This window comes from Ceratotherium simum, chromosome 32 (assembly GCF_057802395.1).
Source record: "Ceratotherium simum simum isolate JZ-2026a chromosome 32, ASM5780239v1, whole genome shotgun sequence".
Classification (NCBI taxonomy): Eukaryota; Metazoa; Chordata; class Mammalia; order Perissodactyla; family Rhinocerotidae; genus Ceratotherium; species Ceratotherium simum.
In genome coordinates, this window is record NC_141931.1 from 3,365,252 (window position 1) to 3,386,550 (window position 21,299).

At 40.3% G+C, this 21,299-nt stretch overlaps 1 protein-coding gene across 5 annotated transcripts in view; it reads left to right on the plus strand.

Annotated features, from left to right (window-relative positions):
- The window catches only part of NRP1 (neuropilin 1), a 134,131-nt gene that overhangs the window by 95,483 nt on the left and 17,349 nt on the right, over nucleotides 1-21,299 (plus strand). For 3 of the 5 annotated variants that reach the window (XM_014783549.2, XM_004425239.3, XM_087420639.1), the window contains exons 9-12: nucleotides 495-639; nucleotides 8,362-8,693; nucleotides 13,355-13,499; nucleotides 17,610-17,714. In XM_014783549.2, coding sequence (XP_014639035.1) covers nucleotides 495-639; nucleotides 8,362-8,693; nucleotides 13,355-13,499; nucleotides 17,610-17,714 — 727 coding nt within the window. The remainder of the gene's footprint in view (nucleotides 1-494; nucleotides 640-8,361; nucleotides 8,694-13,354; nucleotides 13,500-17,609; nucleotides 17,715-21,299) is intronic. The other 2 variants (XM_004425240.3, XM_087420640.1) reach the window with 2 other exon arrangements.

Genomic DNA, 21,299 nt, shown 5'->3' on the forward strand with positions numbered 1-21,299 from the left:
GGAGTTGAAAGAGAGGAAGCTACTTGACCTAGTGCCACTGCTGGGAACATAACCTAGAATTTTCAAAAAGCCACACCCTACACTGAACTCAAAAAGCCCTCCTTCCGGGGGTTCCTGGGAAAGTAAAATAGTGAGAGTTCCCGTGAAATGTCTGTGGTATTCTGTAGGTCCTTATGATAAAGTAATAATTTCCCACTTTTTTGGGTAATAGCACATATTCGTTAACCAATGTTATCCTTGTAATAGTGCTTTTGGAGGCTCTAGCCACTCAGAAAATTGAATAGATGATGAGGACAACATTCTATATTAGACATGCTCCTTTCCGATTGCCATCATTTGGAAAAATAATGACTAAGTTCTTAATGCCACCTCAACCTTGATAGACAATACTGAAATTGTAAATAATTTTTACAAGAATTTATGAAGACATATTTTTGGATTTGTTTTAAATCCAAACAGGCTGTTATTAAAAGGCCCTTCCTTTTTCCCTGTAGATCTTTCAGGGGAACACCAACCCCACAGATGTTGTGCTTGGAGTTTTCCCCAAACCACTGATCACTCGATTTGTCCGAATCAAACCTATGACTTGGGAGACGGGCATATCATTGAGATTTGAAGTGTACGGCTGCAAGATGACAGGTGAGCTCCAGCCTGAAGATTGCCTAGTTTTGATTTGTGTAGACTTTTCAATACAGGGAGAGTAACTTGTATAAATGCCGTCATTTTCATTCGGTAGCTAAGAGCACACCCTTTGGATTTAGACGAATCTGAGTTTAAATCTGACTTGCTCTCTCACTAGCTTATTTCTTTGGGCAATTTAGTGCCTTTCAAAACCTTAGTTATCTCACCGGGAAACAGTCCTAACGGTGTACACCAGGCAGGGTTGCTGTGATGATGGGTTAGCTCGTGGATATGGAGCACTTTGCACAGCTGGCGAGTGGTAGGTTTTGAAGTGGTGCCTTTCCACTAGACAGGAAGATCCATGACGACAAGCACCTGCCTTCCATCCTTGTCTCCTGGGAGCTCAGCACACTGACTGGTACTTAGTAGATTTACAGTAAATAACTGTAGTATGAAATGTTCTTCCGCTGCTTTATCTTCTTAATTTTGAAGTCTCGAGGTGGCCCTGTTGGCTACAGATAAGGAGGAGTTTAACTTATGAGAATTTTTTCTTTTACTCACTATCTACCCTGACAACTTTCTCTTCGGTTTTGTCTCAATATATACCTACCTTTTGTTGAATGAATATACAGTCATCCCTCAGTAAGCTCAGGGGATTGGTTCCAGGACTCCCACAGATACCAAAATCCATGGAAACTCAAGTCCCTTATAAAAATGGCTACTTGCATATAACCTACACACATCCTCTTGTATTCTTCAAGTCATCTCTAGATGACTTATAATACCTAATACAATGTAAATGCTATGTAAATAGTTGTTACACTCTATTGTTTACAGAATAATGACAAGGAAAAAAAGTCTGTATGTATTCAGTACAGACACAAGCATTGTAGGCCTTTCCATCGGTGGTTGGTTGAATCCACAGACATGGAACCCACTGATACAGAGGGCCACTGTACTAACAGTAGATATCAATTTATCAATGTTTCTAGTTTTTTAGTTTGTTTCTTCTGACACTAATAGGGTTTTAAAAGTCTCTGTTAAGTTTGCAATGAGTAGATGGATTATACCCATTTGAGAGATGAAGAAGGTATGATACTAAGAGATTAGGGCCAGGTCAGGACAGAGCTGGAAGGAAAAGAATGGTCCTGACTGTTATTCTCTCTGTATTTCTATGGTGATCAGTACTGTTTTTACTTGTCCACTGGTCTTGCTATATGACTGCTCTGTATTCTGAAGTAAACAGTAGTCTAATTAGAATTTCTTTCCATTTAACCAAATACATTGCAATTTTCTTTAAAAAAAAAAAAAAAAAAAGGCAGGGCCCAGTCCCGTGGCCAAGTGGTTAAAGTTCTGTGTGCTCCACCTCGGCGGCCCAGGTTCGTGGTTCGGATCCCAGGCACAGACCTACTCCACTCACCAGCCATCCTGTAGTGGTGTCCCACATGTAAAGTAGAAGATTGGCACAGATGTTAGCTCAGTGACAATCTTCCTCAGCAAAAACAGAGGATTGGCAACAGATGTTAGCTCAGGGAGAATCTTCCTCAGAAAAAAAAAAAGGCAGTACAACGTAACCTTCAGAGTAAGCTTAAAAGTTCATGAACAGAATCAGCAACTGATTCACCAAAAAGTATTTAAAAGTGAACAACTTTCAAAAGTCTATGAACTATTTTTTAATATTATGTTAGTATGCATATTGAGGCATTGACTTTTTCATTCCATGAATGCCAACACTATTGTTTTTATTTTTATCCTCTTTAGTATAATTATTTTTAGAGAATGAAAATACTGACTTTTGAAGGAAAAAAAAAAAAATCACCTGGGCAATTTTCCATGAAATTACAAACAACTTGGAGAAGAGCTAACTAAGGAGAAAAAAACTATACTTGTTTACAGTACAGTCCATTTTGGAAACTAAAAATTGATATCTGATTTCTTAGCAAAATTTTGTTTATTACCATGCTAGAGAAAGACTTGTTTATTGTTTTAGGATCTAAGACTTGGAAGTAGGAATTGGGTGGAGAGGCGTTTGGAGGAAGAAAGGACACTGAAAAGTTAGATATAACCTTGGCTTTATTTTTAATCAGCAATTACATAAGAGAAAGTTCTAGGTCATTTTCAGAGCATTACAAATTAGAGAAGCTACCCATAAATTCATAGAAACAAGGCCATTTGATGTCAGGGTAGAAATTTCTGGCCTTTTCCTCCAACCTAATTTCATGTCACTGTACCAAAAAAAAAAGTGAGGTAAATTTCATAAAGATTCCAAACGTGTTAATCTGAACTCTGAATTTCCAGGCTCTCCTTTTAGTTAAATAAAATACTTACTTAAACCTAAACTGCTCTTTTTCATTTTCACAAGAATTTCCCAGACAGTTAATTCTAAGAGTGTGAGTCTTCATATGTAACAAAGGCAAATAATTTATTGGATTATTAAAAATAGTTACATGACCTAGTTATTTAAACATAGATGTCTAAAATAGCATATTCTGATATTTTCATGCATATTCTCTTTTACAATTATTTTAAGTATTTTTTTTTCAAATAGGATACTGCTTTTAGGCTCATAGTGCTCGTCTTTTAATCATGGCCCCTGATATATTTTAGATACCTTCTCTCTTGTAAGATAACTACAGTCTCCAAATAATTGATCATGGCAGGTTTTTGGAGAGGCCAGCATGTTATGATGATGGTCACATGGATAGATATGTCTAGGCTTCACTCTGGACCGTCCACTTGATCAATGTGTGACCATGAGCAAGACATTTAGTCCCTCTCATCTCCATTTCCTGGTCAGTAAGATATTCAGCTGTAATGAGGGTTAAATGAAAGAATATTTGTAACACACCTGGCTTAGAGTAAGTGCTCACAAAATGGTACCCACTAAAGTGAACAGTACTCAATAAATTGAACCTAGAATATGCCCCAGCAAGCAGAGCCTCTAATGAGACAATGATATCAGGGTTTTCTTCTTGGTACCAGAAGCAGATAATTTTCTTCTTTTAGAGGCTGTGGTCCCCTCAGAGTGGAGACTATTAAAAGAACAGGAATTTCTGCTGAACTGGAAGATCCATGAGAGCGGGGCCATGTTTGCTTTATTTCCTATTGTGCCCTGTGTACTTGGAGCATAATAAATACTCCATGCACTTATTTTTGAATGAATGAATGAATTGCAGTTTTATCCAGGCCTTCTGACAAACAAGTCATGGATCTCAAAATTCTACCCTTTTCTCTTGAGTAGGCATGTCCCAACTCAATCTGGATTTTTAAAAAGCTGTTGAAGTAAAAGTTACCATGTGAATACATCACTTGACTTCCAAAGTCTCCAGAGCCCCTAATTTTAACTTAATTCTTATATTCAGAAAGTATTTTTTAGAAATACATAATCTTGGAAAATGCAGAGTATACAATTTTGTGTCACCATATAGAGATGTAAAGAAAACAAGATTAGAGCAAAGGTTTCTGCCTTATTGGTGATTGACAAAGGAACATTTTCATTATTTTGACAAACCAGGCTTCATCATTTTGGCAGAGATGGAAATTGGTGACTGTGTGATGTATGAGAATACACTGCGAACTCTGTTGACTTGTATTTGTTAACGGGAAGTCTGTAACTGGTGCTTCTGCACACATCAGCGTGCTCCTGTGTTAATCCAAGTTCACAGTGATGATCTCAAGCACTACAACATCCAGAGGTACTTTCTGAGTCATCAAGGGAAGATTAAATTATGCTCACTCAGGTTCTCCCATCAAATGCAGTTATTACCTTCTCCTTCTTTGAAAATTGGTCAACTGAGTATTTGATTTACCAGTATATCTGTTTTTCCGTTAAAGCTGAGTACAGAGATTTTATTGTAAAATAGTATCAATGAAAATAACCACCTCGATCCCCCATCACAGAACTCATCTCTCCCTCCCAGGACTGGTTGTAAGCTTTGCAAACAGGGTTGCCAGGGAAAATACAGAATGTCTAGTTAACTTTTATGCAAATTAAATAACATAATTTTTTTCTTTTTTTTAACATTAGAGGTTTTTTTTTTTTTTTTTGCTGAGAAAGATTCTCCCTGAGCTAACATCTGTTGCCAATCTTCCTCCTTTTTTTTTCCCTCCCCAAAGCCCCAGTATATAGTCATGTATTCCAGTTGTGAGTCCTTCTAGTTGTTCTGTATGAGCTGCCACCACAGCATGGCTACTGACAGACGAGTGGTGTGGTTCTGTGACAGGGAACTGAACCCCATTGAAGCGGAGAACGCCGAACTTTAACCACTAGGTCATTAGGGCTGGCTCTGAATAATTTGTTAGTATAAGTATGTCCCATGCAAAATTGGGCATATTCATACTAAAAAATTATTCATTTTTGATCTGAAATTTTAATTTAATTGGGCTTCTTTGATCTTGTCCTGTTGTCTTTGTTTGATTGTTTGCTAAATCTGACAACACTATTCCCAAAAGATTTGACATATAGCCAGGCTAACACTCATCTGAGCCAGCCTACTATGGAGGAACAGAGTTAGATCCTAGCATCTTATCCAAACCTTAGACTGCTAGTATAATTTTTCTCCTAATCATTGCTAAAAGAGTCACATAGTTTTCAGTCAAAGGCAAATCCTCATCAGTCTTTTTGGATGAGGCAGACATACAGAAGGAATGACAGTCTAACTGTGCATTATGGACGTGTTGGCTGAATGGGGCAGGGGACCACTAGGTGTGTCAATATGTAAACTGTGCCCCAGCCAGCTCTGCATTAGAGAGAGGACATCAATCTGGTAAAGGTTCTGTGCTCCTTACAATATTCAAGGTAATTGTGTTTTTCTCCAAATAGTAACATCTGGTCTTCATTACCAGCTAAACATTTTCTTTATAAAAACTGGTTTTGAATCAGTCAGGTGTGACCACAGTGACCAAAAATGCGACTTCTATTTTTAACACTATAATTTCATAGTCCCTCAGTAAAATAGTTTTTGTAAATCTTTTTTTAATCCCCTTTAAATTTATTCTTGGTTTCCAGATCCCAGCCTGGAGCAAATACTGTGGCTGAATTACAGGAAAGGGTGCTTGGGAAAAATGACAGCTGCCTTTTATTGTGTTAATAAGTTGATTCATTCAACAAATATTTGTTGAGCAAACACTATGTATAAAGCAGGGCGCAGGGAGGCATAGAAAATTTTTATATATAACGTGGCTCGTGCCCTCAAAGAACTTAAAATCTGGGGAGGCATATAGCAGCAATCCAAGGAACCGAATATGGTCGTCAATATATGAGAAATGTGGATGAAGTGTCATGAAGACTCCCAGAAAAGGAAAACCACGTCTAGTTGGAGAGATCAGGAAAACTGAATAAATGAAGTAGCATTCGAAAATGAGTCAAGATTTTAAATGGTTTAGATAGTGGAAAGGGCAGGATGTTGGGGAATTCCTCGTGGAGGGAACAGAATGAGAGGAAGTCTCCCCTACCACCCACTGCCCCAACTCCCTCAACCCCTATCCCCTACCTCCAGGTGAGGAAGTTCTTCATTTCAGTTGCCTCTAGCCAAAGGGGTAAGTGAGGAGAGGCCTTGCAAGGACCTGATACGGAAGGCCTGGCATGCTTGGTTGAAAGCACATGCATAATTCCTAGGCAAGCAGGCACTGACTGTTTGAGTGAAGAAGTGACACGATCGGAACTGTACAACTCAAGTGGAACGTGTCTGAGCGATTAATTCTTAAGGTTCAGCTGATAACATGGACAGGGTTTAATTACATTGGATACATACCTCTCACTTAGGATGGTTATATTTTTAGGCAAAATTTTGATTATATTATGCAGAACTGAGTTGTTTCAAAGAAAAACAGGTTATCACTCCTGTGCATGTCCTTGCTTGAGATGTACAATTTTGAAAGGAGAATAATTGAAGTGTTGCACATTTTGTTATTAAGCACCAATCAAGTAATCAATTATTGATACTCTCCTTGTGTTCAGAAGCTACTTGGGCTGTAGAAGATATGAAAAGATCTATGATGCTGTTCATTGCCTTTGAAGAATTTATAATCTAGCTGTGGATACAAGACACCCCATCTTAAAACATGGAGAGAATGCTTTAATGCTAAACTCTGTGCTGTGTCCTGTTCATGCAATCCTATTTCTGAGAAGGGAAAGCTCCAAAGAAAGGCTAGAGTCATTTGAGAAGTTTTTGTGAAGAGTCTTAAGCTGGGTTTTAAAGTTTGGGCAGAACTTACCTCTGTTAACAGGAGGATGGAGGGTGGCAGGAACATTTTCAGCAAAGGCAATGATGAGAATTATATCTATGGTATATAAGAAGAAAGTGGATTAACTGGAATATACTGTCAGTAATAAGACATAAAATTAGATAATAGGGTGAAACCAAAATGAGAGTCTTGAAAGCCAGAGAGAGACTTTTGATATCATCCTATAAATAATGGAGAGACATGGAAATTTCTTAAAAATCTCTCTCTTTTATTATTGTGGTAAAATTCACATAACATAAAGTTTACACTTTTACCATTTTTAAGTGTAAACTTCAGTTGCACTAAGTACAATCACTTTATTGTGCAATCATCACCACTATCCATCTCCAGAACTTTTCATCTTCCCAAACTGAAACTGAACCCATTAAACACTAACTCCTCATTCCGCCTCTCTCCAGCCCCTGGCAACCACCACTCTACTTTCTGTCTCTCTGACTGTTCTAGGTACCCCATATCAGTGGAATTACACAATATTTGTCTGGCTTATTTTATTTAGCAATGAATATTTTTGAGCATAAGAATGACATTGCAAAAACAAAATTTTATGAAAAGTTGTATGGCAGTTATGTGCAGTGTAGATTCAAAACTGGGGTCTGGGAGGCCAACCCAGAGAGCACTTAGCACCCTGGCCATGAGTGCTCAGACCATGATTATGCCCAAGGAAGTGGAGACTGCAAGGCAGGTCCAAGATATCTTTTTTTTTTAAGAAAACATGACAGGATTTGGTAGTAGAACAGGAATGGAAAACATAAAATAGGGAAAGACAAGATGACGAGGCAGGAACTAGGTGATGGGTGATGCCACCGATTAAAATACAGAGCTCAGTAAAAGGATTCAGTGTCCAGGGGAAAGGGCTGTTTCAGTTTGGACATGGTACCTTTGAGAGGACAACAGGATATTCGCATGGAAAGTTCCTGATGCAGTTAGAAGTAGGGGTGGGGAGGGCGCCTGCGGGGGTGATGGGCACTCTCCTTCAAGACTCAGTCCCAATACCTGCCCCCAGGAGGCCCCTCTCACCTCTTCAGACTGAGTCAAGCATGTTCATTCTCTTCACCTCCTCATCACCTTCTTTTTACCTTTGTTTAGCAACTTTCTTGCTGTTGGAATTATTGATTTATGTATGTCCAATTATCATAATCTGAACCACTATTGGGCAGGGCCTACACTTCATCGAGGGATAACTTCTCAACACCAAAGGGACTGGAACATCAAGAGTTTGACGTTAAACTTGAAAGAACTAAAAAAGAGGGAAATGTATGTTCTCATTGAAGATTTTCTTTATTGGAATATGAGTGCAGGGAGGGAAATTCTGAAGGAATAGAAGAAAGGTTTGAGGGAGCAAAGGCTCTAGTTTAATGTCAAAGAATCTAGAGATTTAAAAATGTGTATGAATGGGTACAGACAGTGTTTTTATTCAATATGTTGTATTCTCTTTCTAAGCATGGAGAGTTCTTGAAAACCATTTCACATGATCTATTTCGTTCCACTCTCTAGATTACCCTTGCTCTGGAATGTTGGGTATGGTGTCTGGACTTATTTCTGACTCCCAGATTACAGCCTCGAACCAAGGGGACAGAAACTGGATGCCTGAAAATATTCGCCTGGTCACCAGTCGCTCTGGCTGGGCCCTGCCGCCCGCGCCTCACCCGTACGCAAACGAGTGGCTCCAAGTGGACCTGGGGGAGGAGAAGATTGTGAGGGGCATCATCGTTCAGGGGGGGAAGCACCGGGAGAACAAGGTGTTCATGAGGAAATTCAAGATCGGATACAGCAACAACGGCTCGGACTGGAAGATGATCATGGACGACGGCAAGCGCAAGGCGAAGGTGAGGTCCAGAGCCGGGAGCGCCTGCCTGGGAGGAAGTGCTTCCTCACGTCCTTGACTCACATCAAGGACCTCCAGCATTTTCCTGAGGAAGCGCGACTTCTTATTTCCTTTCAGCTGTGGGATCAGTGGAGGTGTGTGACGGTGTCAGTGAGATCCGACTCTAGGGCAGGCAGGAATGGGGAGCCGGAATGGTGTCCGAGACAAGCCGGGAAAAGAGCCGCGTACCGGTCGCCTTTCCCTCCCTGTGGGGGGCGCGGGGAGCGGGGCAGCCGTGAGGGGGGCCGGCGGCTGACAGCACAACCCGTAGGAACTCAGTCTCTCTGCAGATCCCAATCTCTCAGGCCCCCACCCTTTTCCTTTTCCCCTTCTCTCACCCATCCCTCCTTGAAGTGTGTTTCTACTTTTTTTATTTTTAATTGTGGTGAAACACACATTACAGAATTACCATCTTAACCTTTTTAGGTGTACAGTTCAGTAGTTTTAAGTACATTCACATTGTTGTGCAACCCATCTCCAGAACTTCGTCATCTTGCAAAACTGAAACTGTGCCCACTAAGCAATAAATCCCATCTCCCTCTCCCCCAGCTCCTGGCAACCAGAATTCTACTTTCTATCTCTATGAATTTGCCTTCTCTAGGAGCCTCATATGAGTGGAATCATACAATAGCTGTGCTTCTGTGACTGGCTTATTTCACTTGGCATGATGTCCTCAAGATTCACCCATCTTGTAGCATGTGTTGGGATCTCATTCCTTTTTAAGGCTGAATAATATTCTGTTGTATGCACATAGCACATTTTGTGTATCATTCATCTACTATGGACACTTTCGTTGCTTCTGCCTTTTGGTTATTTGTGAATAATGCTTAAGGATATTTTTTATGCACTGGAACCTTTTAAAGTGCAGTTGGTTCTTGATGATCCAGTGAAAGGAGAAATATTCCAACATTCACCAAAACATGTGGTATAATTTTTTTAACCAAACAGATATTCTTTAGTGATGGTGTTTTGCTTAGGCTGTTGGTTAAATTTATTTGCATTCTCTTAGCACACAACACCAACTAGGAAAGGATGCCCAGGAGTATGCTGAGTGGCCTGGCAGCTGGTTTGAGATTAAATAAGTCACAACCCACAGTCTGCTGATGATACTTCTCACACCAACACAATTGGCCTTTTGGTCCAGCCCCTCCATCCCTGCTTTGTCCAGGACTTGCTCCTTTTGTGAAAAGATTTAGCTCATTGGAGGGAACATTATTCTCGCTCCCACTCTGAGCGAGTGTGGGAATGTGGCTTAATATAGCGCCTCAGGCCAAAGGCGTTGCAGGCAGGAAACAAAAGCCAGGTGGTGCCGCCAGCTCCCTCTGCCCAGATGTGGGGCTCTGCAGAGACTGCCCCGTCCCCCACGGGCTGCGGGTCAGCAGCGGTGTGGCGCCACCGACAGGGCCCATGTGGTCGGAAGTGTAAGAATTCCTCTCCCGTCTCTCCCCTAGTTAACTGGTGCTTTCTACCACCTTTCTACTGTGTTTGTAATCTACTTGCAGCTACTTTCTTTCTTGTGTTCATTTCATTTTCCCTTTTTATGCCCGCCCCTCTTGTTTTGGTGAAAGAAAAAGTAAAATAAATATCAGAAACGGGAGTTCCCCTAAGAGCCAATGTTTTCTGAGTTCTGAGGCATAGGGAGCCTTGACTTTATCACCAAGTGTGAATATGCTGCAAATCAACAACTTCCTGGAGCTGCTGTCACATGGCAGTGCGTGCTGTTGTGACATGTTCTTCATCACTAGGGTTCTCAGAGAGAAAGAAAACAAATCACCATATGCTTTGGATAGGATACATCGGATGCTTCCCCGTCTTTGTTATCGAGTCCACACGTCTGCAGTCAAGTCTGAAGCTCTCACTCGACTGTAGTTCATTGCATAGAGAAGTCCACAGAAGCCAGCACACGGTTTTCAATTTTAACAAAAAACTCCGTTCAAGATTGATTGAATGTGTTAGATTTTCTTCCTAAAATATGAATCTATCAATCATTGTCATCTTCCTATGACATTTAAAACCATAAAGCTTCTGAATTGTTTATATAAAGCCTAATCTATGATTTCTAACATATCCTTCCCCAGAAATAAAATCTTTAAGATGAAAAAGGAAACTGGTAACACCTTCAATTTAGGAGCTGTACGTGTTTCTAAATTGTATAAAGATATTTAAAATATACTATGTTTAAACTTACAAGTGAAGGTTACCTGCTTAGGATGCCAAGTGCCTTTTATGTAACAGTCATATGAGTATGGCCAGCCCTGGTAGTCTAGTGGTTAAGATTCCTCGCTCTCACCAGCAAGGCCCAGGTTCGTTTCCTGGTCAGGGACCCACACCACCCATCTGTCAGTTGTCACACTGTGGTGGCTGCGTGTGGCTGTGATGCTGAAAGCTTTGCCACCAGGATTTCAAATACCAGCAGGGTCACCCACGGTGGACAGGTTTCAGCGGAGCTTCCATAATGAGCCAGACCAAGAAGAAGGTCCTGGGCACCCACTTTCAAAAAAGTGGGCCATGGAAACCCTGTGAATAGCAGCAGAGCATTGGCTGATGTACTACCGGAAGGTGAGAGGATGGCACAGAGACCGGGCAGGTTGGCTCTGTTGTCCACAGGGTGCTAAGAGTCGGAATCCACAGCACCAATAACAACAAAAAAACAAGTACTCTGTTTTGTGAAATAAAACAGCACTTTGATGGATTTAAAATCCTCTATGCCCTCTCCTCACTTCCTACCCTCAAATAGTGCATGATGGACAAGGTATATCAGAGTCTTTCAATTAACTAGACTTTCCAGACTTTTCAGGAGCAGATAGATCTAAACACTCAAAGCCGCCTTCTTCAAAAACGTGATTAGTAAAAGGACACAAAATTATTTCATAAACAGTTTCATTGTGAGCAAAGTTAGCCTAGTTCCATATGGCTCTTCATTGCTAATATTCTTCCCAGTTCATCACTGACAGCTTTTATAACGTATTCACGTTGTGCTAATTTAGGAAAAGAGCCTGGGATTCCATAGATATAAGTGATTTTCTCCTATGATTGTTGGAGCTATGTTAATGCAGACAGAACTTGCATGTGTAGTAATACTATTTTCATTATAATTAATATCTTAGTGATGACACTTAACTGAGCCTGACAATAATATGTGTCAGATTCTCAATTGCTGGCAGCAACTGCAGTTCTATCAAGAGTGTCAAATGCCAATAGTGAATTTACTCTTGAAAAGAATAGAAGGAAACTTTAATTGGGAGAAGCAGGCCTATGTTAGACACTTACTTTTAGATTCCTGGGGACTTTTCTGAGTGAGAAGAGAGCAATTAGTTTATGTCTAGAACTCAGAAAACCTCTGGTTATGTCACAACCTACCCAACCTATCTTCTCTTACGTGTGTCCTCCATTTGGTCATGATATTTCCACCACTGAGTGATCGCATCTGTGGCTGGTTTATGACGTCTTGACCCAGCTATTGGGCGTGGGTGCCGCTCCAGACTGACACGGCCTGGGGCTGGCCATCCACTCAATCCGGGTTTGGTAGTCCAAATTGCAGTGCATTTAAAGAAAAATTAATGAAACTAAATGTGAGGCCTTGGGCATAGACCTCAGTTTCCTGAACTTCAGTGTTTTCATCTATTAAAATGAGGAGATTAGACTATGTTATTTCTAAGGGCAGAGGCATCATAGTGTGGTAAAGGGCACCAGTTAAGATTGCCTAGGTTTGAATCCTGGCTCTGCCACTTACTATACATATGGCCATGGGAAAATTTCTTGACCTCTCTGTGCCTCATTGTTAAAATGAAGGTATGAGGGTAATGATAAAACCTATTTCATGGAGTTGTCTTGAGGATTAAATGAGTTAATATATGTTAAGCACTTAGAACATTGCCTTGCACCAGTAAACATCATATGATGTTTGATATATAAAAGGATACTCCCAGTGAATGAGCTTCAAAAAGAAGTGCCGACTCATACCCAAATTCAACCAGGCATCATAACATCACTTAACAGAACCCTTGTTACTTTGCTGAGATGAGAAGGTCTTTTATCCACACATGCCTCCACCTGGTGGTACTGCTTAAGTACATAGCAATTTCAGTGGGTTGGAGTAACCCAAGTTCTTGACTAAACAGCACTTGCCCTACATTAAATTTACTATCTCTTACTTCAGGGATTTAATTCCTCCCTCTTCTAGAGGACCAACTTTTAGCAAAACTAGGACCCGCTCATTGAAGAGAATGTAACAGGAGTAGTTACTGAAAATGTGGCGTCTATTATAAGCTCTGAAAAATGTTGACTTCTCTTCCTGAGTTATCTTCCTCCACCTCAAAGAGGTGGTAAAAGTGTCATTTCTCCCAGGCACATCAGCATATTATTTAAAAACGTGTCTCAATAAATCCTCATCTTCTGGTATAGCCTCAGTGTATGCTCCAAAGTTTCTGAGAAATGACATCTGTCACTTCTTAGAGAAAGTTTAATTGTTTTTTTCCTTTCTCATTTATGAACGGAATGTCAGTCATCTACAAAGTGGTAACATGAGCCCTGATTTCTCTGCCCTATTAAGAGTCTTGAAGGAGAGACTCTTCTGCTAAAAGGGAGATTTTATTAATAACTGGTGTTTTTCATACTTCGCAGTCTTTTGAAGGCAACAACAACTATGATACACCTGAGCTACGGACTTTTCCACCTCTTTCCACACGATTCATCAGGATCTACCCTGAGAGAGCCACTCATGGTGGGCTAGGGCTAAGAATGGAGCTGCTGGGCTGTGAAGTAGAAGGTAATTGCAGTTTCCAGAGTCCCCTCTGGTTTCCTAGTTTTTTTATTTCCTTTTTCATGCATTTATGCCCTTGATGGTGCTGTCGCAAATTGCCACCTTTTCCCCTGGGTGATCCTGCATCTCTCTGTGCCTGCCAGTGCTTGAGGCTCAACATCCTAGCACACGCCACAAAACAGTGCCTTCCCAATCCTGCTTCTGTCCTAGTTGTTGGCATAACTCTCCTCAGGTTCTGTGGGGTTATCTCCTTTCACTTTTTTTACAAATAATTTACTGAGGTGAAATTCACATAACATAAAATTCACCACTTTAAAGTAAACAATTTTCAGTGGCATTTAATACATTCACAATTATTTATGCAACCACCACCTCCATCTAGTTCCAAAACATTTCCATCACTCCAAAGTAAAACCCCCCACCCATTAAGCTGTTTCCCCTACTTCCCTCTCCCTCAACCCCTGGGAACCACCAATTCCTTCAACTTTTCGTGTTGTTTAGAGGTCTATTCTGATCCAAGTTTCTGTTTGCAGTGTTGACTACCATCACATTCTAGCAGGAAGCAGCATTTGACAGACTGAAATATCAAGACATTATCTTGGATGAATTTCTTAGGCTTCTGCAGAGAAACAAAACTTTATGTGAAATAATGTATATGAATGTACTGTGTGGTCTATTTAAGGATGTTACTGCATAAACTTATGTTATCATATGAAGGTCATATCAAGAATGTGGGAGATCAAAATTGACAACCCTGAAATATGTCTCTTTACCTCGATTAGTTTCTCTGACGGACATTGACCTCCCCCAGACTGCTAAAGAATTTAACGTAGAAGACCTGTTTCAGCAAAGAGCCACTATCATATGATGGCTGTAATATAATTTAAAATAGATGTTACAATAGGAAAGGTACCAAGCCCCTCTTATCAAAAATTCTGTGTCTCCCAGGCCACATTCTCTAGGTGGCCCCGGAAAGAGTTGCCAGACAAACATTTACATTTATAAGGGAAATCTCCATTTGTAAAGGTATCTCCCTCTCTGTAGTGGGAAGAGGGGGGATGACTTCATCTCTAGAAACTTATCAATGTGGAAGGTGAGGCTTTAAATCTGCATAATAATCTTACTCTTGTTTAGTGTGCTTTTCTGGTAATCTCCCATAACTAACTTCTCCCACCCCCAACATCCTCCTTTGTCTTTAGCTGAAGATAGTATTTAAGATGAAAATCTCTGCCATTTTGTTGAGAAATTCAGTTTCCCTGGTTTCTTCCATGTATACGTATTATTAAACTTGGTTTGATTTTCTCCTGCTAACCTGTCTTTTAATTATTTGGCCAGCCAGAAGAACCTTAAGGGAACGGGCAGAGAGGGATTTTCCCTCTTGCCCCCAAGGACAAATTCGGTTCACATGCTGACTTCAAAACTGCACTTACCTCTGCATTTTTTAATCATAGAATAAATGAGATGAATGTTTGAAAAAACTATATGATGGCTGCTTATTGTACCATTTAATGCTTTTGTGCATTAGCATTCCCATCTGCCTTAGATTTGGGCATAAATGAGTAACTTTATACCAACTTTTCCGTGCCCATAAAGGTCTTTTTCCAGGTTGCTCAAAGAATGGCTATTGTTGGTACCCAGATGTTAATCAATTGAGCATATGCTCATAGTTGTTTTGAAGAATGCTTTTTAATATCACCTTCTTGTGGTTTCAAAATTATTTGTGTTTTAAACTACCCAAATATAATTACATTCCTGAGCACATTAAATATCATAAAGCTTTTCTTATGCACTAAAGAATCTTAAGCTATAAATCACCATACTGCTAAATAATTCATAGCTACTTTTCTATGTGTTTATTTAAAAGCAGAGCATTATCTCCCATTCTTTATTGTGTAGTTATTTCCATATCTGTAGTCATGTCCCAGACCTCTGAATTATCTGGTCACTATTCACGCAGACCAAGAATGACCATGTGCCAGGACTTTGGCAAAGATGTCAATAAAAAGCAGGGGTGGACAGATTGAACCAATTGCTGGCACGTTAGTTGAATTTTCTGAGAAATGTGATCATGTGGAAAAGGGAATCTGCTGCTCTGATGCAGGTCTTCAGCCTGGATTCTGGAAAGCAACACTGATTTAGGAGGTGGAATGAATGGATGGTTGAAAAGACTGAGCCTGGTGGCAGTTTGCCAGTGTCAACTCTGTATGAATTGTTGGTGAAGGGATTTGCTACAGATGTTCCCAAGCACTCGCAAAATGAGGAAGTTGCCCCAAGCCACATGAGAAACCAACATCCGGGAAAGTAATGTCAAAGGGAATGTTTTTCTTCTTCCTTAAAACAATTAACAGACCCTTATTAAATATCTACTTTGTGTGTTGTTCTATGGGAGATACCTAAAGGGATACAGAAATAAGGTGAGGTACCACCCAGCTATCCATGAGTGTCCATCTATTTTGGGCTAGCACTTATATTTAAGAAATAATTAGAGAACCACAGAAGATAAAATATTTTCAAGTAGTACAATTGGGGCATAAAAATTATTTGCTTTTTGGGGCCAGCCCAGTGGTGTAGTGGTTAAGTTCATGCGCTCCACTTCGGCAGCTTGGGGTTCGCAGGTTTGGATTCTGGGTGCACACCTATACACCACTCGTCAAGCCATGATGTGGCGGTGTCCCATATACAAAGTAGAGGAAGATGGGCACAGATGTTAGCTCATGGCCAGTCTTCCTCACCAAAAAAAAAACCAAATTATTCACTTTCTACTTTTTTCAATTTAATCCAAGTATTACATTTGGCTCCTTCCAATGTGGAACTCCTCCTTTATAAATACCATAAACAATGCAGAAAAACCTGCAAGATGAATAGAGAGTTTAAAATACTTAAAAGTGGCACATTATCAAGAGCAAGGACAGTTTAGGGAACAAGCATCTGGATTGCCAGAGAGGATTCTGTTGATTCAGTGATAGCAATAAATAGAGCCCAGAATGTGTGTGTATGCATTTTACAAAGTCAAGATTGTATGCCTAAATGGCGTGTACCTTATCTGTACGTGTTGATTTCCTAGTTATTATTGTTGTATGTTTGGGACTTTTGAGAAAGTGAAACTAGCTACATTCCTGCATTTGTCGTAACTCTGGCTCGGTACTTACACACAATAACAAATAGTGTCAGATTTTTGTTGAGAAAGCAGCAGTTACCAGCACATTCCTACTGGCCAGAAGTGACGAGAGAGCAGGCCCCCACTCCCAGAATCTTGTCTGGTTCTCAAACATCCAGAGAACCGTATATTATCTCAAGTCTTGTGAAGTGAAATGTAATGCTGGAAACTGTAAAATATTAAACAGACTGCAAAAATGAGTAACAGGCTGAAAAAAAAGAGACCCAACTAAATTTAAAGAACTTCAAAAGCAGTCTTTGATTAATGTTGGCTACTTTTCAACTATAAACTCAAAGATATGGGAAGACCTGCCAACAGTGGAATGCAGTCCTCTGGGAGTGAAGGTGAAATGACCCCAGGACATCTGAGACAACTCCTCCCACACACCTGCTGTGGAGAGGGATCACAAGATGAGACGCTTACTTACAAGGAAATGGAGTCCTCTTTTTTTAAAAGAAAGAACAATATTGTACTAAAAGTGAATGTTGGGACACCCTTTTGGGGAAAAAATTATAATATAAACTTAGCAAATTTGGTAAATACTCAGAATATAAAAGAATTCCTGACAAGTGAGTTTTCTAGCACCTTGAAAATGAAAGGAAAAACAGTTCAAGCAATATCTCTATCATCAAAGTTCTCAACTCTAGGGTCACGAATAAATAACCAGTGAGAATTCAAGAACTTTTGAGAAAAAGGATGTTTATGTAGATAACAAGGTATAAAATGCTAAGGCAGCCAACTCTACTCAGCAGATATGGATCAAATACCAAAACAAAGCAGTCCCCAGTGCATTCTGCAAAATCCAAGTATATTTAGCTCCTAAAAGAGAGGCAAACCATGCTCCCGGCCTTCTTACCACAGATTAGAGTTTTCTGCAAAAGCATTAGCAGATTCAACAGCCAGAGGCTTGAGAATCCGTTTCAGAGGTGTGAGATAATAATCGTTGGATCTTGTTTCAGCACCTACAGCTGGACCGACTACTCCCAATGGGAACCTGGTGGATGAATGTGATGACGACCAGGCCAACTGCCACAGCGGAACAGGTGATGACTTCCAGCTCACAGGTGCAGAAACCATCTTCATCCCATTGCTATGCCATTTCAGTTCATGTTGTAGTGGAAACCAGCTAATGAATCTCTGTTTGCCTTTGCATAACTCCTCATGACAGTGGGCATCAGGGTGGTGGCAGAGCTGCCCCAGCAATAGAGGCAGCCTTGCCAGAACACGTGCATCTTCATTTCCTCATGTCATCCATGTAAACAGATTGTTCTGAATAGCCACAGCCATTTGAAACAATAATTTTAGCCATTTTCAGAGCCAAAGTCTAGGATTATCTTAATTGAATAAGGCATTCTCCTTGGCTAAAAGTGCTAAACTGATCCTCATCTTCAACCCTCCACCATAACACATGCACCATGGTACATAACCACGCTCTGTAGAATGTTTATTTTCATTTTCTAACAAGGATAAAATTTTTTGAGTGGATCCTTTATCCAACTAATTAATGAAATTAGGTTTATATTTGAAATGCAGCATTTAAGTTAGGATTTTGTAAATCATTTCACATTAAAATTTACAAAGGCAGCATTAGTTGTTATTCATATCACCATCGACTAGCAAATATATCAGGGATGGTGTCTGCCAAATGCCTCACTAATTAATTTAGAGTATGACTACATAATATTTTAAAACCCTAAAGCTAGAAAGTGACCTTCTCTTCCACTTGGAATGGCAGAGGAATTATTAGGCAAGTGGAGAAATGGAATTGCAGCATTGGAAATTGGCAGGGCGCCAGAATTTTCACCCTATTGTTGCAAAAGGTACTGTGGGACCTTTACTGCTACCCAGGTCAAAACACAGTTTCATACAGCATCTGACTCTCATTTCAGATTAAACAAGAGCCCTTGGATCCAGGTCTGTATTTTTACCCAGAAGGGACTCAGAGAGCCCACATAAGTAATTTCCATGGGCAAAACTGAAGGCGTTACCATGTAGCATCATAATAGTGCCACGTTATTGGCTAATGCATTACTGTAAAATCTGGAAGGAAATTTCCAACAGTCCATTTCCGACTACTTCAAAAGCTCTCCTCTGAAGGTGTGAGAGAGCTCTGCACTCTGAGATGGAATAAGGGGTAAAATCTAGCTCAGACATTTAGTACCATGAACTGGGTTTACGTTTAAATCCCACTTTCTAAGGCTGTCTCCCTCCAAATTTCCAGGATAATCACTTACAGTCATATGGCCAATAAATGTTACATTACTATGGGCTTTTGAAAACATATCTTGTATATAAGTAGCCACAAGCCACAGAAATTACTCTAATTAATGCAGAGGCATTTTCTTTGTAAGATGTCAAGTTCAAGCTGAAAACTCTAAAGCTGATGTTAAAAACGGCGCACCATTCTGTGAACCAGGTCCTGTGGAACCTTCCCAGGGTTGCCTGTAAACTCTGCCACAAACCTCAGGCTTTTGTGGACCCTGTCACACATCTGTAGAGAAATTTCTCATAAAAAAGGAATGGCTGCAGTCATCACAGTATACCTTTTCAATTACCCTCTTGTGGAAAGGGTTCTTTTCTTTATAAACCCCAAAGTGGTCAGTTAATATTGATTAGAAACAAAACCTCAGATTTACTCCTCATATCAGAACAACCAACCTTCTCATTTTTGCATCAGTTCGTGACTGAATCAATTGAAACTAAAGCCTTTGAATGAAATAGGGCAAGTATGTTAGCCTGGAGCAAATTGTGTATGGCAATGAGTTACAAACCACAGAAAATGGATCATTTATAGTGGAAACACTGACACTCCTTTAAAAGTACAAGGTTATAGTTGATCTACAGCACTTAAAATCATTTATTGAATAGATAGAAAAAAAGTTCATTCTAATTTTTTTTACATGTTACTGTGGCAGAAAAAAAATTATTTTCTCAGGCCAGCACATTTGTCTCAATAATTCTATAAATACATGCATATATTGAGAACTTCTGGGGGTGTTGATGATGCCCACTCCATGCCTCCACCAAGAAGAGGTGATTTTAGAAGGCATTCTCATGCTTCATATTCGTTTATTGCATTATGGCCAATTTGTCCTTTTTTAAAACATATTTTGCTTTATGAAGCTATTTGTTATCATTCTCTGAAAAAGGTTGTGCTGATATGTAAATGTTTGCAAGCAGCAAAACCTTCACCTAACCCAAGCACCTTTTCACATGTAAACAACTCACCTCCTGGGCTCATGCACAACTCTGCCCTCTCTCTGCTCATTCTGTCACTGGCTTTACTGTCAGAGCTGCAAACTTTGAATGTTCCGTGTAATGAAACCACACTAAAAGCATTCTCACTTTAACCCTGGTAGATGGGAACATGGAAATTGGGATCAATGCTCTCTTTAACGGTGTTTGGTTCCTGAATGCAAATGGTGTCACTTGAATTTCTCCTCCTGGGGTGACCCATTTGAAAATAGTGGGAGATAAGTATTGTAGCAAAATGCTCATTTCTTACAAACAACACTGAATTCCAGGTGAACTGTACCAAATGCATGGAAATGAGAAGAGAGTTTGCTCTCCCATACTTGCTTGCCAAGGTGAAAATTCATCCCTGAAGTTACTCATTTGCAAATGCCTTTGAAGTCATTAGATAATACAATTGGCTTCACAGGCACCAGGAGGCCAAATTTCACATTGCCTCTGTGTGTACCCAACAGTGGAATTTGGCTCCCAACCTATAACAAAACTGATAATGCATATCAGTTTTAAAAAGTGGATTTTCACCTTGAGTCTTTCTCCTGTAAGACCACTGGGAACAGAATGCTAATGTATTCTGGCCTCCCTCCAATTCTGCCATTATAGAGTCACCTTCTTAACCCATAATATATATAATTCCTTCTTCCTAGCGCCTGCCTCATTGAGGCCACGCACACGTGTGACCACTCATCCAGCATATTTACTGGGAGAGCAGGAGTAACATGACTTGGTGCTACAGTCGATTAGCTCAGAAATCTTCAGACCATTTCAAGAGCACGATTTTATGGCTCTCTGATGCATGATCTGGATGATTTCTGATCTGTGGGAGCTGTAGGATAGGACTAGGGCTTGGCCAGAATAGAGATGATCACAACCTTTATTAAATGATGCTATTGGAAGGTGTACAATGGCACCGTATAACTACCTCCAGAACTTTCCATGATAGTCGTGAGCCTACCCCATACCCTTACCCTGAGTCTGCCTAGGACCTCATCTCTTGGGATAACAAATTATCTGCAACCATAATCTGCAACGCAGACACACACAGAAGGAGAAACAGCTTTCTCAAGCACTTAAGTAATAGATAGCAAACCAATGTTTCCCAAGCTTAGTGGATTATAAGACTCACCTGAGAAGCTTTCAAAAATACAAATTTCAGGGGCCAGCCTGTTGGCATCGTGGTTAAGTTCATGCACTCCACTTCGGTGGCCCAGGGTTCACAGGTTCAGATCCCGGGCACGGACCTACACACTGCTTATCAAGCCATGTTGTGGCAGGCGTCCCACATATAAAGTAGAGGAAGATGGGCATGGATGTTAGCCCAGGGCCAATCTTCCTCAGCAAAAAGAGGAGGATTGGTGTTGGATGTTAGCTCAGGGCTAATCTTCCTCACACACACACAA